Genomic DNA, 19,042 nt, shown 5'->3' on the forward strand with positions numbered 1-19,042 from the left:
TATAAAACTCAATCTCTAATCTCCTCTATGGATTCAAACTTTCATTCCAATTTTGATTCTGGTCACGAATCAAACACTTTGATAGTGGGTGCTTAGTTCACAGCTGAAATCAAAATCAGAATAGAAATCAGAATATACTGAAATCGGAATCAAAATGGCCACGTCTTTCGAAACGTTGGATTTGTAATCGGAATGGAAATGGATGATTTTCATTGTTTTGTTTGATTCATATAAAAGATAGGAATCGAACTCAATTCAAATTTTTATTTTTATTTTTAACTAAAAATTTTTAAAAATTAATTATTTTAAAAATTGATATTAAGTAAGAGTTAACATAATAATTATAACTATGAAATTATAATGTTACATCAAATTTACTTGAGTAAGGCATAAGATCCTATTCTAATTTTCATTCCAGATCATAATTATTCCAACCAAGCACCCCCTAATTAGAAGTGTCTTTCCCCGAAGAGGACCCTCTACAGTACTGCTTGCAATACGGAAGATAAGCTTTTTGCCTACATCCAAGCAATAGGACTATATCCAGAATCCTTGACCGCTTGTATTTATTAATATGAATTTGATTGACCAGCTTGCTTGTGGGCGTTTTGAATAATAGGGATTTAAATGCATAAGCACCATCAGAAATGTTAGACTACTTGTATTGCTTTTATTATGCAATCTATCCCTTATCCTGTTTTGTGCAGGAGATAAGTGGGTTTGGAAACAGGATACACATGGAATAGGTACCGCAAGCTTTGCCTATTCCATTCTGCGAAAGAATGTATTTAAGGATTATGAGAGATCGGAGGGTTAGAAGCAAAGACTCAAATCCCAATGCAATATCCCATGAGACACTGGAACAAAATACCATCTCAAATGTCAAGATAAAACCATCCTATTATTATCCTAGCATCCCAGTCCATATGTTTTAAAACATCCTTACTCCCAAATGTCAAGATGAGACGGAATAGCGGCGCATCCCTTCCAGAATAAATTTAGGACAATGTTGGTAAGAAATCCTGTTGAAGACAACTGAAGCTAATCAAGCGAAGAAATTTGAACAATAAGATGCCAAGCCGATAACATATGAGTTAACCAAAAAGAAAAAAAACTTTTCGAGTGCATTAACATGTGCCCCAAAGCATTTTCCATCTCCTATCGTGCTTTGATCCAGAGCATGATTAAATTAAGAGGACAAATTGATTATAGCTAATCTGGCAGAAGAACTACGAGACATTAACCATAAAAGAAATCCAATGATTTATTACCCTTCCTACTATCCTTGCAACAAAGTTTAAGCTACATATATTTTGAACCCCTCTTAATATCCTTGTCAGAAATTTAGAGCCAGCCTATGCAGACAACAGATACAGAAGAACTAATATACATGTAATAGGATTCCTTCTCAACTTTATGTGTAATATCTAAATGATACTCTGTAAACAAATATAAACATTGCAAAATCATACTAAGAAATAAATTGTCTCAATTAATCAAGGTTACAACCGATTTTTGCCAAACTTGAATGATTTTGGATTGAAAAGCTCCCCTATGGAGCAAACACTCTGCTTCATTTTGCTGAGATGGTTGTTCGCATATACACAGAATTTGGAAGAATTGTGTGCCTGTAGTAAAAATTATGCTAAACTCTTGGCCACTGTGGACTCACCACCTGCAAAGACCAAAATAACCACATCAGAAAATTTCAATTAATTTAGAATATGGCACTCATGATGGATGTGCACGTGGCCATATAAAAATCGAAACATAGAGGAGCAAAGTTTCATGAATGCACACCCTTCATGATTTGGGTTATATGGTAAAGCAGATTTATACTGCACAACAGCAAGCATTAAGAACTTAGGTTTGTGCTGGATATGCATATCTTCCAGTTGATTTACCCTCCTTTTTTTTAAGTTCGCTCTTCCAAGCACATCTGTGGCTATGTAAGACCAGTATTTGATGAGCTGAAACCCCTACTTAATCTTTAAAGTAGTGCATGGCAGAGTAAAATGCATTTCTGCCCCATAATTCTGAACTCATATATGCCAACCCCTCTTCAAGACAAAGTTAGGGTTACCCTGCATCCTGTTCAAGGTTGCATAACCTCACCAAGGGGAAGGCAGACCCTTTATCATTTGCATCTTCCACCTCTTAATATTTACTAAATATAAATAGGTCCGTAACTGTAGTATAACATAAAAAAAGTTTCAGAAGGTCCAGAACCAGGAGTATGGTGATGATTTGCAAGCAAACATGTCATAGAGAGATCATGAAGGGAAATCGTTGATCAAGGGGCAAGCAAAAAATCATACCAAACATGTTCTGTGCCATTATTCAAATAACAGGCAAAATCACATCTACAAGGATAGAATGAAGTTGATGATCAGCATGAGATATCTAAAAAGTCTGAAAGGATCTAGCATGGCCAAAGCAGAAATCTGACAGAAAACCCAATTCCCAGATTTGATATTTGACCAGTTTCTTGCTTGAGCATGAAGAGGTATGTGCTTCCTACAATCATGGATCTGACTGCAGATTTTGTTTGCCCAATTCATCAAACTTTCAGCTGGAATGGGTTCGGTTTGACAACTCTTATAACAGATTAGGACTGTATACAGCAGTTTTGGATATACAGATACATTTGGATTTTTGTTAAATTTTAAAAATTCCTACAACAAGAACAGAAACATGCATCGATAGTGATAGATAGATAACCAGTCAATGGGGAAAAAACAGAGACCTGTTTTCATTTTTGTAAATAATGAAAACAATCCAAACATCAGCAAGCTAGATTTTCTTTCCAGATCCAATTATGCCTAGGTCCACAATGGTGGAACTGTTGCAATATAACAGACATTTGCAAAAACATATTGTAGAATTTTGACGTGCAAATTATCTTAATCTTGAACAGTTATTAGCTAAGTGGGGTCAATGATATTCACACCTTTACAACATGCAAGATATTGAAACATCACATAATAATATGTTATAATTCATATGCATTAGAGATGACAAGATTCTCAAACCTCTAGTGTGCTAAACACTAATCGCATCCGACTTGCCACAACTGATGGCTCCTCAGAGCTACCCAACACAGCCATTTGTTCTAGTTGTAGAGTCTTCACCGGTAGCCTGTGGTAGCACATGTTATAAATGCAGTTGGGCTCATATTAGATGAGTAGATCATATGCAGACCATGTTCTGAATAAAACAATATTCAAAATGAAATAACGAGCTATGAAAATCCACCATCTATGAATAACTAGATACAACTTATCAATAAAAATCTGTTTAACGCCCTTGATATAATAGCAGGATTTAACGTCTCCCGTGCAAGATTCTAAACATGGAAACAGGTTGGCCACATGAGTCCCTAAAGTTTTGTCCACTCTTGTGAAATGTAAGTTTGATGGACCAATAAAATTGAAGCCGAATAATTTTGGAAAGCTAGTTATAAGCTTAGGTGAACAGATTTTCTCCTGTGGTGTTTCCTCTCACATTTTACAACAACCACCCCTCCCCCTCCATTAAAAAAAAAAAAGAGGAGTTCAGTACTTGTTTTGAAATAATAATAATCATCCAACCGCCCAACAGGCAATTCACGACTTGTTCTGAAGTAATACAATATGATGATAATAATAACAACAATAGAAAATGCATGTGTTATTTGGAGAAAGAATGCCTGAATTAAATACACTTATCCTATCCCCGCGTGCGTATCCATCTTTCAGACTACATTCAAGCCTAGTTAGGCTAACTACATCAACAACTTCACGACCTAATTCAATCTAGTTGTGAAGATTATAATGATACATCTATATACTATTTCAGGTTTCTTTTCAACTTAGCCACAGAAAAGAAAATAAAAAGTGGTATCAGCTACCTCCTAACAGCAGTAAAATGATCTGCCTGAACTGTATAAACTACATTGATAAAGCAGAAAACTCATGAATTTAGTAACCACAAACAAGTAGTAGCAATCTAACTTGGAAAAAGAAAGCTAGTGTGAAATATTAGGTTATACTCACCATGCCATTCCTCTTGTATAATAAGCATTAGCTATGAGAGCACAAAATCCTCTCCACTGATGCATAACTTCAGATGAAACTGGTGATGTAGAAGACCATCTAACAATAGTTGGTTGTGGCGTGCATAGGATAGTGATAAAGACAATGCTCAACCACAAAATGCACTCATGCACCTGCATAAATAAGATGACATGAAATTTGGAAAGCTTTGTTTTATCAATCAGAATCACAAGTTGCATGGTCAAAGTACTAATCAAAACTAATTTATGCAACTGTAATTAGCATCCAATACAACTATCTAGAATTTGAAATATGAAAGAAAATGCTTTTCACAAGGAAAGAAAAAAAATCCGTAAATGGAGTATGAGATTAAAACATGTCCCTTCCTACTTATTCAAGACGGTTTTTTTTCTACATTTATTATGCACTAACAGAAATAAATATAGCAATAAGACTAGGTAGTTCTCTCTCTTGGATCACAAAATTTACTAGATAGTTTTTTTTTTCTCAAATAATTACCATGTAAAGAGTCAAATGGAAGATCAAGGTCATCATGAATAAGCAATTGTCATAAGTGTCAGATTCTCAAGATTTTTAACCAACACCAATACTCAAATCTAAAACCCAACACAAGTTGTTTGCAAGCTGGACACTTTCTGGCTTTCTGCCCCTAAGCAAATCGCAAAAAAATTGATTGGTTAAGGTTGTATGATAGGCCATTTTTATGTTTGTGACCTAGCAGTCAGGATCTTCTACCTAGAGTGATGCAGTCCTGCTTTGGAATCTTCTTGGAATCTCTAGCATGCACCCACTCCCTAAGCGCTTCCTTGCTAAAAGTGTTCCTAAAGTATCCACATTCCCACACCCGCTCTGTTTGTGGGTAAAAAGGCTTGGGATATATCCAGCAATAAGCTTGTTCCTGAAGAATAAAAGACAACTGTACAACACGGTTTTACCAGTGTGATTTATTGAAAGACATGATAATTAGCGACTGATGATGAGAGGTTGTCAAGCATGAGGCTTGACTCTGATATAAAGTTTACATGTAAGTAAAGAAAAGTTTCTTCCAAATCCTTGAGCTAGTTGCACATTTGCAGCTAGTTTCATCTGTTTAAAAGGCCAGGCACAAATTTCTCCACTAGGCTTGGAATATGTGTTTCCTAAACTTGACAAGGGTCTTAGGTTATAATAGTGACGACATGGATCCTAAGTTAACATTTTTAAAGAGAAGGTCTGTTCATGTTAGATTTCATGATAGTGATGTGGATGTGACTTACATTGAGGATCTAGGCTTTGTGTCAAGGTTTTAAATACCATGGAGCAAGGTTGTACCAGTTTTTCCATGAATGCCCAGCAACCTAACACTAGGGATGGTAGATCTCCCATCCCATCTCAGTCCATTTACCAACTTGTCCCATGCTGACACCAAGGATGGTGCCCCATCCTGACACTTGGGATGGTGGGATGCCCTACCATCCCACTGGTTTAACTATCGTGGGATAAGGCTATCCCGGTTTGTCCATGAAACAAGATGCCCCACATCCCAACACTCAGGAAAGTAAATGTCCCATCCAATCCAAATCCATTTCCAGACTTGTCAAATCCTGGAGCTCAAGATGTCATCCCATCCTGACACCTGGGATTGCAGGACACGCCACCATCCCGCTAGTATTTAAAATCTTACTTTGTGGCATGCTACGTTTTTCCCAAAGAAAACATGATTTGGATACCTTTTAACAGAAGACATGGCACCAGTCTTCTTTTCTTGCCTCAAAAGTATATTTGTGGCTCTAGTGCTTGGTTAGATATATTTGTGGCACCGGTTCATGCCACCCACCATGCCCTGTATATAAGATTCCAACAAGGCATGCACTGAGCCAATACCAATCAGTGCTAAACAGAATGTGTCATGTCATGTTATGCTGGAGGCACATATTGACAAGATATGCAATCTCATGAACTGGTACTTTAATAAATACAAATAATCACTCAAAATAATGATAAATAGACATGGGTAAACCCTAAAAATACAAGCTCATCCAAACAAATTTGCAGCCCAAATTATTCAAAACGTGCATGTAAATTGATCAATGCATTGCATGAATGGAAACAACAATACACAATGTTACACAATCTAAATCTTAAGAAAAGAAAAAAAAACTCATGATTTTATGACATTTCCCATATACAAACTGTTAATTATTTTAAAAGATTATGATGAAAAATATATTTAATGATTGTTACAGTCACATTTCTTGTTACCAAGTAGAACCTGTGTCCACAGTGCACTAAACACGATAAATGAAGAAAACAGGTGATATGTGAAACTCAAGAAAACAAAACTACAAGATGGATGTAGAGAACATATGTTGCACGCAAATGATAAGACAATCAGTTTAAGAAATGAAAAGTAAAAGCACATTTTTCAACTTAAATATCAATTACTCGAATGAATTTTACCTCCTCAGCAAGAATTTTGAACTTCACGCTTGTTCCTCCACCGTAAGTTTGTAGTCCTTCAATCTCAATGCCAGAATCCTTTATATTCATAAGTTCTTTTCTTAAACCCTCATCAGTACATCCAAGTGCATATGCATTCACCCCAGCACTGATAAATTCCTAAAAAGAATTAAATGAATGTACCATGTGGAAAAGGAAAACTATATGTCAGTTTACCATCAGGAAATGTAGATCACAAATGGTATATAAAATTTGAGGTCGATCATATACTTTTAAGTTGTCGCCACCTCCACGATCAATCACATTCCTATACCGTTTAAATAGGCTGATTGCAATGTTACGGGAAGAGCGATAGTCCTCATCCATTGATGCATTAATATGCAAACAACGCTGCACGGGAATTTAAAAACTCATTTAAGAGATGAACATATCATTAATTACTTCAGGAAAACTCTTCTCATTGAACCTTCTATACATTTCTATTTTTCTGAAAAATAATTGATGGATTGGAATGAAGATAGTATACCAGCCAATTCTTTGTGATTCCTTCTTTGCAAGCTCCCCACAGATGATGACTTCTTAATCTGCTAGAGTGATACTTAAAGCTTGAAAAGGTACATGATTTTTGTACTTGGCTTTCCAAGGAATTCGGAAAAGCTACAGTGTTACTCATGTAATTAGCTTGTAGAATGCTGCCTGGACTGGCTTGAAGAAATGGTTTTGATTCTCCATCAGTCCACACACTTCTTATTGACGTTGAAGCATGTATCATCAACATGGTTGCTTCATAGCCAACAAGACATTGGGGTTTTCCAAGTTATATTCCAGACATCTGAATATTCTCCAACAAACAAACAAGCCTGTCACTAGCATATACGTCAATTTAATCTTCAAACAAATATAGAATAATAAGAATTATAACCCAAAATTTATTTAAATAAGCAGGAGGCTGATTTGAAATTGATGTCAAATTATAACTAAAACAAAGATGATGCCCACTAAAATAAAAGTTCGTGACTCCATGAATGTTCTAACTGGGAAGTCTCCATCCCAAGAGTAAATACAATGTTCTTGCAATTTCTACAGTAGGGTGGAGCCTTAGGTTGCACGCATGAGGCTCAATTGACTGCAATAAAAAGACAATAGGAACTCCACACTTTTTCCAGTAGAAACACCACCTTTCACTCAATATGTTGCACATCTCAATAACCTCTGTGTTTCTTCATCTCAAGTAAAAGCAGCTAAGTAATCATCTTGGTTGCTTAATAAGATATGTTGCAGAGCTCAAGCACTTTTGTGTTTCAGGTTTATGAGAAAAGTAACTCTGCCGCAAGTTTTTTAAAATCAAGGTTTTACATCTCGGTACTGGTCTCCTACCATGCACAGTATGGTACATCCCCGTACCAATGCATGGTAAAGTGCTAAGTCGAAACAGCACCCAAACTATGTTTCAGTACAACAATGTATCAAGCCCTATACTGTACTTGTTCCTTACCAATACAATATTACACACCTTGTACAGACCAGTAAAATCTAGTACGCAAAATATTTAAAGATTAAGATATGCAAACATGCTGCTCAAGTTTAATAGCAATTAAATCTACCTCACTGGGAGTTTTTAGTCCATAAGAGCTTGTATCTCTGCCCTTCTGAGAGGCTCCAAGAAGCAAAAAATCCAAATTTCTAGGCACTTAACTATTAGACAGAGATCAATTTCAAGCAAAACTAGGTACTTAACCTTTGTTTTCCCAACTTTTCCACTTGCCCTTAATGCATGGCTTCAATATTGTCCTTTTTCATTTTGCTAATGGCAAAACAATTCATACAACCTTGATTCTATTCAAAGACAGCAAATGTGGAGAATTCCTAATCCTCCAATTTTTTCCAATTCCTGCTCTTCAAACATTTATGATTCTCAAACTCATATGTATTTTAAAAAAGAACAAGGGATATTTTGGCTCTTAATGTGGTTGTACAGTATAGACTTGTTGTTAAATCAAGTATTTTTGGAGTTGAAAATTTAGAATCACTGATGATCCATATGGATTCTTTTTTTCTATTTATGTAAAGCTGCAGGCTTTCAACTCCACCAATGATAGCTATCATTTCATTCTGTTAAGAAAGCAAATTTTGGTTATTTACCGTTAGATATATATGATTTTTAAGTACCATTATTTGTATCAATGCTACTAAAAGCGAGGCACAAGAGTACAAATGCTAACAAGAAGAAGAAGGGAGGGCGAGAGAAGGAGGATAAATGGACATAAGAAATAATAATATTTTATAACTCCAGATAGTCAAGACTAGTCAGAGCAAACTAGCCATCTCCAGTGTCTGCTCCAGTGTCTGCTAAGGTTATAAAGAAAACCAGCAAATTGCATGATCCATGCAAACCTTCTAAGCTCTATCCCACAGTTTTTAAGAAAATGCAACGAGACACTCTACACATCGCATAATTGAATTACTGAAATTCTCAATATCTAAATAAGCACACACCATTCAACACTCTCCCCTCAACCATCCACCCCCCTTCTCTCTCTCTCTCTCTCTCTCTCTCTCTCTCTGTGCATGTTACATATGGCTTGCAGCTACTGTATTAGGGCATCACACCATTACCACTCAAGCCAACACATTACTCAACCCTAATGCACATACAGGCAGGCACTTACACAGATGCACACACATATATATACACAATCTTATCCTTTTGGAATGATTAAGGCTTCAACCCTATAGGTGCAAAAAATTAATGACATATTATTAAGGATATGCACTTGGATCATGATCTGGAACATCTAAAAATACTTAGAAATCCAAAACCATGTGTTTTAAAAGGCCATTTAGATATGTATCAAGTGGTCCTAGAATAGTTTAAATGGCTTGATGCAATGTTTTGATATGATTGACAATTGGGAAGAACCCATACCAATTAAATTTGGTTCATGCATGTTCAAAGATGTGGAGATCATGAACAACAGGGTAGATCCAAAATTTATATATGTTAACATGCAATTTTGTATCATAACACCGTTGGCATTGCCCATCCCATGTGCTTAACTTGGGACATGGCTACATGATCTTCAAAACACCGCTTTTTTATTTTTCAGGCATTATAAATGCTATATCATGATTGATGGAGTAAATCCCCAAATTAAGCATTAGTTACTTTGCAGATTAAGACACTTAAATTCGTGAATGCACAAGCAGAAAAGGCTTCTAGGCATGTCTATGGAAAATAAATGCCTAAAGTTATTTTTCTTTATTCCCATACACTTAAAACCCAGAATGGTTCTCTCATCATGTAAGAAGTGCATTAAATGCATCCCAAAATTAAACATGTCAGATAATGATGGCAAATCCATAGAGACACATAAAACCAAGGATACTTCTAAGATTTCATCCTCATACACAGGGACTCGATTCCATCAGAAACTCCTAGGGCAATAAGGTATCCACATGAAGCCAGTAATTCTTCACTGTTCATGTTCAGTGTTTGGTTTTATTGTATATGATGGTGTAGCTAGCCATTAACTCTTCCCAGCTCAAGGACATTTCCTTCGTAACACCTCATAATGCAGCATGTACAATTTCATAATAAAGGAAAAACATTGTAATGACTATTGCAATGTTTTCTTCAAACTTATGCATGGCACCTTGTGTTCATGCAAACATATCGAGCTTAGATCCGTGTACAATCCATGAATACACGTATTACTTCATGTGGAAAGTAAGATCTCTTAGTGCACTTGTTTAGATGTTAAAAGATGATTATCATTGAACGCAGATAACCCCAAATAGTCTATATTAGAAAAGGAAATATTCTTCATTCTTATATTATATATCTTTATTACCATAACTGTTAGCAAGGTTATATATCTTGACAAATTAGTGTAGGAAAGTCAATGATCCGTACAGCACAGCAAAGGTGACCTATAGCAATTAAATTTTTTTGTTAAAAATGTAGCAACTTAATGTTTGAAGTATAGATTGCTTGGAGGTGTACTAACATATAGACCACCTATATGTATAACAGGCTACTCCTAAATGAGCATAATCATAATAAATATTAACTCAGGATGGGTTTCATTGTTTGTGATGCTTTCTACAAGTGGCTGTGAACCTAACATCAACCAGACACATTTTTTTAAGCCTAGGATTGACACTGGTGGTATTATAAAATATAAGTACGGAAATTTGGTAAGAGATCAAAGAAAAAGATACAGCTGCCCGTTATGGGGCCAGATGGTATGGTGGTATTATAATGCTGACTAATTCGATGATTTTAATTCTACTGAACAAATAGGAAGAAAAAAATTGCAAAAGATCTTCCTCCTATCTTCAAGATTAGCATAAAATTCCGAAATATTTTCAAGTACAGGAAGAAGATCATCAGCCAGGGTTGCAGTTAAAGCTAAAGGCAATATTTTCAGAACTCAAAGTCGTCCAACTCTCAGCTAATAAAAAGAAACAATTTCTAATAGTGATCAAAGCATGGTATCTAATAAAAGACATCGAACAATACCAAAGGGCATTATACCACTCGAATTACTTCGATCAACCCGACAAACAAGGGGTTATTTTACCATTAGCAACCAAAAGTAGTGCGAATTTGAAGCTACGACGGATAGGCTGATAAAAATCAAAATTTTATGGAGTGATGAGAGCATACGGATAAAAATGACACATGAAGCACAACTCTATCAACTCAAAACTAGAAATTCGATTCAGTTGATCAAAATTCGATCGTCGGGTCGAATAAGAAAGCTAATAAAGCTAATAAATTTGAAGAAAGGGAGGACTAGATGCCTCTGAGACTCACCAGGCTTGGGGATTCAACATAGACGAAGAAATTCTCGAAAAAAAAGCCAACCGGGGAGCGAAGAGAGGGACAAAGAAGATGGCAGAAGAAGGGAGGAAGTAGAGAGCTCTTCAGCCACAAATATACGAATGGCGAAGGGAGAGGGAAGGAAGGAGAGGAGGAGAGGAGCGGAGGAGCCGCCGTCGACGTTTCGCTTTCGGGGAATCTGGAGGCCCTCACCATTTTTGTGGCTCCGCTCCAAGGCAATAGAATCTGTCATTTGGTTCATGGGCTCTCATCAGTTAGACCCAGGCTGCCAGCCCAACACAGAAAATTAGAGGCTTAGAAGTTGGAACCCAGGGCCCAGGTCGCGATGGAACGTCCCATTAGATGTCAGATAGAGAACTATCCCAGATATTGGGATAGAACAAATTCCACCATCATTCTACCTTTCGATGAAACATCTTAAAATAACTCCTAATGCCAGATCCGCGCAGGGTGGCGGTATGTCCCATTCAATGAAAAAAATAGATCGATCCCGCTCCGTAAAATTTAAAATCTTAGTTAGAATCGATTTTTGTTTAATATCATAGCTACTACTATTATAATATATTATATTTATAGTTTATAATTATTATTGTGAAATTAAATATAAGAAATTGACGGGACTCTTCTTTTCTTTTTAATTTTATTTTTGTAATAATTATTTATTTATTATGCAACTCTCAACAATAGCTCTAAGGATATCATGAGAAGTGATATTTATACCATTTTTTAATTTTTGTAGACATGTGCATTCCGGATCCATCACACCAGTAAGTAAATAAATTCATGGTAGTTGGATATCTTTTAAATCACATTACAAATCCAGATCTCATTATGTTGCTATACATGTCAAACGGAGGTTTCTCCCTAGAATGCCGGTGAGGATTTGATTCCTTTTCGCCAAATCTATATTCTTATATCAGGAATTCGTAAGATTCCTCCTAATTACACCTCAAGATTCCACCTTCCTTTTAGTTACACCTCTCGATCCTCTCTAGAGTAGCTAGCTACCTATGCTCAACATTTTCATTTTTCTCTTCTTCAGATATATGTTTGTTCAATACCCAACACCAGCGAGTAACAATCAGAGAACCTATACATGTGAGTATGATGGATGATTGAGATCCCCCTTTATCTCTTCTATTTTAGAGAAAACATCCAAAGATAAAACTTAGCCATCCTTTTGACTCCATTTTTGCAATAACTACTAATTTATTTAGTATACAACTCTCTACAATAGTTAAAAGCACTCAACCATCCAATCAATAACAGGTTCTATTTGATTTGGCACCTAACTTTACATATGATTTAGACCAAATCTAACATTTAACTATTATTCCTTGTTCTCTTGAAGATGTAGAGTAAGATATCGGCTTGTCAATAAGATCAATCACGTTCATTGTATGATGGGCTCCTTTGAAAAATATTAGCACATATGAAAATGAGGTGCTTTACTTAACTAAGCTATAACCTTTATGATGGATATATTAACATGTGAGTAATTTCTTGTCAAGATGGATATTCCATAATCCTCCTGCATGATAACTCTCTGATCCATCCATCGTTCACATGAGAGTATGATAGATGACTTTAATTTCATCTCTAACATTATAATAGGAACTTCTATAGGTGGGAGTCCACTATCCTTTTTTAACTCCATCTTTTAATAATCACTTATCTAATATGCAACTATTTAGCTAAAAGATTCAATGCACTATTATATTGCACATGTGAGTATGATAGATAATTGCAATCTCATCTCTATAATTGTAATGAAAACTTCTACGGGTAGGACTCCACCCTTCTTCTAACTCCACCCTTGTAACAATTATTAACATAATATGTGACTCTTCACAATAGATAAAAGCATCCATTCTCACTCAATGTCCAATGATAATAAATAAATATTAGAACCTCCCTTCATTGTATTGCAATCTCATCTTATTTGAGATAATTGTAGTCTCATCTCATTTATGATATGACAATGAAAATTCTTAGAGGTGGAATGCCAACGTCTTTTAGCTTATTTTTGCAATAATATCTAATCTTAACATATACAAATTATTGCAACAAATAAATCAAATAATGAGGCTAAATATTTTTTCTTATCTTTTCCCTCCTCAAGCACATATTTTACATGCCTAATACTAATAAATAAATATGGTAACACCCACATGATTGCATATGATAATGAAATGAATGGCTACCATCTCTTTATATTCATAGTTGTCAGATATGTTTTTGGCAAAACTAACAATCCAAGTCTTTTTTATGTTGCTACAAGAGAAATTTCACCCCTAAGTGCCTATAAGAGTTTGATTTATAAGTAGTCTCTTTTACAAAAAATAAAAAAGGAGAGAAAAAAAATGAAGGAGACAAATATTGGAGGATGTGAACGTGGCATACATATTTTCATTTTTATCTACATTCTTAATAATTAGTCGAGGCTTAGATTTTTTTTTTTTTTAAAAAAATTGGACCCATAGTCACAACAGTATTCCTTCACTTGGTTTTCCTTTTTCCTCGAGAGTCTTAATCAATTAATCTCATGGCAAATTCATTCTTGCTTCGTTTTCATTTTCAAGTAATCACAAAAAAAATTAAGATGGCTGCATAGCTGAAGTTTGCATTGCATATATTAATAAAACATATAAAATTAAATCAAATATCAAAAATTTATATATCTATTAGATCATAGTTGGGTCATCAATTATGATTTTGCTTTTCTCATGTGTGCATGCACATTCAAATTTAAATTTTTCATATTTTTCTAGGGAGAGTCCAATTATTGAAGAGCAAACTAGCTGTAGAACAAAAGGTCCAACCACATAGCGCTATGATTAGCATAGCAGGGATAAATAATTAATGCAATAAAAATGTGTGATATTTTCAATGTTTCGGTCCCAAAATGCTTTTGTGCATTAATTAGAAATTTTTGGATCCTTTATTAATCCTACTCGTATTTGTTTTCACTTTCTTATCATTAACATAATATTATATTATATTAAAACACTTTATAATTTTAGTTCTCCTGGGAGATCAAAATTATGATGACATACAATGTGGGATTCCACATTTGCGAGATCTTCTCAACTTTTCATTAATTAAATGATTCATCAAATCATTCTCAAAAATAAATTGATATAAAACCATTCAGTTCTTCTTTAGTTATTCAAATTATTTATAAATTATTAGTGCCTATTTCAAAAAATCCTAGGGTCATGTTCCAGTGCTATATTGTATTTTACCTTACATCATCCTCTATTTTACGCCCACCCCAAACTAAAAACTAGTTTATATCAGCATTTGATTCTATCTCAAATGGCTAGATTTTTTTCATCCCCTTTTTAAGTTAAATAATTATTTATCATGGCATTTTAGGAATTTAAGAGAGAGGGCTCAAACAAAGTGACAATTTTAAATTTTGAAGAACAAAACGAGTTCTTATAAAAAAAAAAAAAAATTTTTTTGCATGTGTCCCCTCCAAAATATTAGATTTTGTATGAATATCCTCTCAAAATTAATATTTACATGTATACTTTCTTAAAATATTTATTTTATATATTTATCTTTTTTATCCTTTTTTTGCATAGTATCTATTCCATCCGACACTATTAAAAAATTATTTATTTTAAAATAAAATAACCGAAGTACCTTTAATATATATATATATATATATATATATATATATATATATATATATGTTTATAAGGATATACATATAAATAATAACTTGACAAGGATATTTATATAATTTTATATACAAAGATATGTACATAAAAAAAAAAACATAAATAGATGGTAAGAATTCAAATACATTAATTAATATGGCAACCTTCATAATTTTATATTTATTAATTAATATCATAATCTTCATAATTTTATATTTATTAATTACTCATGTATTCATGCTTCTACACAAATAGAATGAGATAAGGTATCACCGAACGACATAGCTGATGAAATTAGCAAATTCTTTCAAATTAGAGTGAGATGATAGAAATATCGAGGTAAACTATATTTTGTTGCTGATCATATCGGATGTTAGATTTAGCATCAAGATGATAAATATTTAAGGGCTTTGTGTGATATTTTATATATTAATTTTTTGAATTGTATTCACACCAGATTAATGTATTCTCCCGGCTGTACCAAAAAAATATTAAACACATCAATCACCAATATAGGCAGTCATATCAACGACCTTCTCTGGACGAACAATGCCGTTGAAAGCATGTCTTCCTCTCGCAAATTAGATAATATATATTTATGTATTTACCCAATTGTCCAGTGCGATTGAGTACCCACTGAGAAGGGAGAAGTCTGGACACATTAATGATCAAATTTGGATTCCTGACTTTCTCCTAATTTATTAAATAGGAAAGAATCTGATTTGAAATTTCTTATGGTGGAGCACCTACCAACCTAAGGTGTAGTATCAGAAGACTTTTTTGCTCACAATATTTTAGATGTACAAGCACTGGAGGTCCAAATCACTTCACTAAAGCGCCATTTTTAAGTTGGTGATACTATTCATCAATTCAATGCATCTAAAGGAGATCTTGCAATATGTTTTTCTTGTGTTTTTAAAGCGTCATTTTTAAGTTGGTGATACTATTCATCAATTCAATGCATCTAAAGGAGATCTTGCAATATGTTTTTCTTGTGTTTTTTCCTTCCCTGAGCTCCCCGTGTGAAGTATCATGCTGCTTATATTTTAGATTTTGCTCTCATCTATGCTTCAAGGGTAAACTTGTCATGCCCCAGACTCAATATCTGATTCGATCACATAACATGGCCACATGAATCCTAGAGTATCACCCTAGAGATCATGCATAACCTTAAGATGAATAAGAATTCAAATATTTTTAGAATTAATAAATAAAAATCAAGTTTATCAACTAAATAGATTCATCAAGATAAATAGTCAAGTTGTTCAATTAGAATGATTCAAGTATTTTATGATATTAGAAACTGAACTAACTAATGATACTAATAAATCCAGCACTCGAATTTCAAGTCCAACCCTACCAATGCTATGTATCCAATGAATCAGAAAAGAAAGAGAATTAAGGGAGATGAGCTTTACAATCTAGCAAGAATCTCCACATACCCACATCAATATAAAAATATAATTTTAAAATAACAGATAAATAGTATCTAAGAGAAAACATAAATCTTAAAATCTTATGACAAGTATCCAGCATAATTTAATATAAATATATACAAAAACATATCTTATACACCATCGAATATCCATCTCTTTCAAAACTGATATACCACACATATATCATTAAATGAAACTCTTTTTACTTAATTGTGAATTCATATCTTATCATCTATATCTTATTAACATGATCCTGATCAATCAACAATTGTTTTTAAGATTTTGGACTAATCATAGTCATACTCCAGTCCATGACCGATAAACTCAAGTACCATGTTCCTATCTATAGTGAAGCTATTCTCAGTACCATATTTTTATCTATGGCGAGTTATTTTCAGTGTCATATTCCTATCCACGGTGGGCTATTCTCAATACCATATTCCTGTCCATGATAGACTATTGTCAGTATCATGTTCCTATTCATGATAAGGTTATTTGCAATTTAATCTGCCTAGTCTAAACATCCTTTTTCTTGATCATCAATTTATTAGATCTAAATTATGTCAGAAAAATATTGTATCTTATTATATTCTTTTTCAAGGTTCTCAATAGACGGCAACATAACCCAAATCATCCGAAAAACCATCAATATTTGATACAAACATATAATACAAAAAATATAATTAGTCATACCGACCGTCATAAAATAAATATCAGTGATAAAAAATCAAAATCATACAGTACAAAAATAAATGTATATATCAATATTCATGTCCAAAAATCCTTACCCCTATCAGTGATTGACTTAAATATAGTAATTGCTGAACTTCTTGATTTATGAACTCAAAAATAAGATGTTCCACTCGACACCATCTTATACAAATAGGTGTACATCTATATTTTCAAGATCAATGTAAAAATTATAGATGATCATGGATAATGAAAAATTATGGAAGATGGCCATAATACTACTTATCCAAAACCTCTCTCAGGGTCACCAATTGATTTGGATTACCTAAGTACCTGGACCCTCTACTAGTCTACAAGATCTTTAGAGAGAGAAAGAATCTAGAGAGAAAGAGACTAAAGAGAGAAAGAGTTCAGTAGAGAGAGAAATAGAGGAGAGAAAAAATAGGAGAATTTCTTTTTTCCTTTTCTTCTCTTGTTTCTTTCTTCTTTTCTTTCTTTCTTTTTCTTTCTCTTTTTCTCCTCTCTCTTTTTTTCCTTGTTTGCTCTTTCTTACCATTAAAAATAGGGGAAGGAATTCTTAAGCCAACCACTATCCATGGTGACTCCTCTGACGATAACCTATGATGGTTGTAGATCCCAACAGCTTCGACAAGATGGTCCAGCCCTTGGCAACCAAGGACAAGCCACATCCTACAATAGCAACCACTCCAATGGAAGAAAAGAAAAGAAAAAATAGGAGAGGTCTAGTTCCCTATGAAATCTGGTGGCTGTCAACTAAATCCAACCATCAAAGGCTTCGTAAGGTTTGGAAAAGAAGAGATGAAGAAGGATCGGGGATTAATACCTCAACTTGTACAATAAATCAATGATACTCAATGGAAGAAATCCAATAAACCTTCGATTTTGCTGGCATTTTGATGGCAAATCGAGCGATGCATAGAGGAAGAGGTATGGAATAATTTATAGATAGGAGTCCTAGGGTTCTCGCTGGAGTTTGATCCACCCTAAGGCCCCTTTCCCGATCAAATTCGAAGAGGAAATAGAATCCATCAGGAGTCCTCTTTCATCTCATGTGCTCAACGCACAAGGTTCAAAATATTTTTTTTCCTACTTTAATATTCATGTGGAAAAATAAAAAAATTTAGATCCTTATATTCTCCTATCTTAAAATAACTTTATCCTCAAAATTGGCACACTACAAAGCCAAAATATTAAGAGTATAAAATTGTTATATCATCTTTCTCCTAAATAGCTTCCTTCACTAGAAACTCAAGTTCTGTAATATTTTTGACTTGATTAAAAATAACATAAACCATCACATGTTTGCTACACAATCTGATTGAAATTTATCAAATTTTGTAGGTTTATCAAATGAATGCTGACAAAATATCACCTTACATTAGAATCTAAGAAAGATCCAATCTTTTCATTTTTTTTTTGATAGAACTAAAAGCAAAACTTTAAGTTTCTTTATCTTTACTATGTCTTGAGTATACCATATTAATTAAATCTTAATCCACTTTATATATTTGAAATCATTGCATAAGCTCATCACTCATCTAGAATCCAATATATCGTGAATTAATTTGAAGTGAATTAATCCTAAATTTATTGGACAATCAATGAAACAATTCCAAACCAATCTTTCTCTATAAAAAGAATTAACTTAAATCTCCAATAAATTAGAAGACATCAAGTCAATATCCCTGTGAGTAGAATTAACTTGGCTATTTCCCATAAAGCTTCCTTCACTATAATCCTAAGCATCGATCGATAAACCCTTATGAAATCTTATCTCTTATATATTAAACTCATTTAAGTTTTACAAAATTAATTTTTTTATTCAATTTAACAACAATAGCAAAATATCTTAGATCAACTCAGAAAAGTAAACTTTCAACTTAAAAT

At 33.9% G+C, this 19,042-nt stretch overlaps 1 protein-coding gene across 3 annotated transcripts; it reads right to left on the minus strand.

Annotated features, from left to right (window-relative positions):
* Nucleotides 1-1,246: 1,246 nt before the first annotated feature.
* Nucleotides 1,247-11,548, minus strand: LOC105042200 (uncharacterized). Of its 3 annotated transcripts, none has more exons than XM_010919319.3 (7): nt 11,314-11,548; nt 7,021-7,326; nt 6,765-6,884; nt 6,495-6,653; nt 4,035-4,207; nt 3,033-3,138; nt 1,247-1,675 (listed from the first exon to the last, which is right to left on the minus strand). In XM_010919319.3, the coding sequence occupies exons 2-7, from the start codon at nt 7,270-7,272 to the stop codon at nt 1,646-1,648; spliced, it is 840 nt and encodes a 279-aa protein (XP_010917621.2). In that variant the 5' UTR covers nt 7,273-7,326; nt 11,314-11,548; the 3' UTR covers nt 1,247-1,645. The 3 variants fall into 3 exon arrangements, with proteins under 3 accessions (XP_010917621.2, XP_010917622.2, XP_073109746.1); XM_010919320.3 differs by having other exon boundaries at nt 7,021-7,354; nt 11,314-11,543; XM_073253645.1 differs by having other exon boundaries at nt 7,021-7,360; nt 11,314-11,525.
* Between the last annotated feature and the right edge of the window lie 7,494 nt (nt 11,549-19,042).

The sequence above is a fragment of the Elaeis guineensis genome, chromosome 3, assembly GCF_000442705.2.
Source record: "Elaeis guineensis isolate ETL-2024a chromosome 3, EG11, whole genome shotgun sequence".
Classification (NCBI taxonomy): Eukaryota; Viridiplantae; Streptophyta; class Magnoliopsida; order Arecales; family Arecaceae; genus Elaeis; species Elaeis guineensis.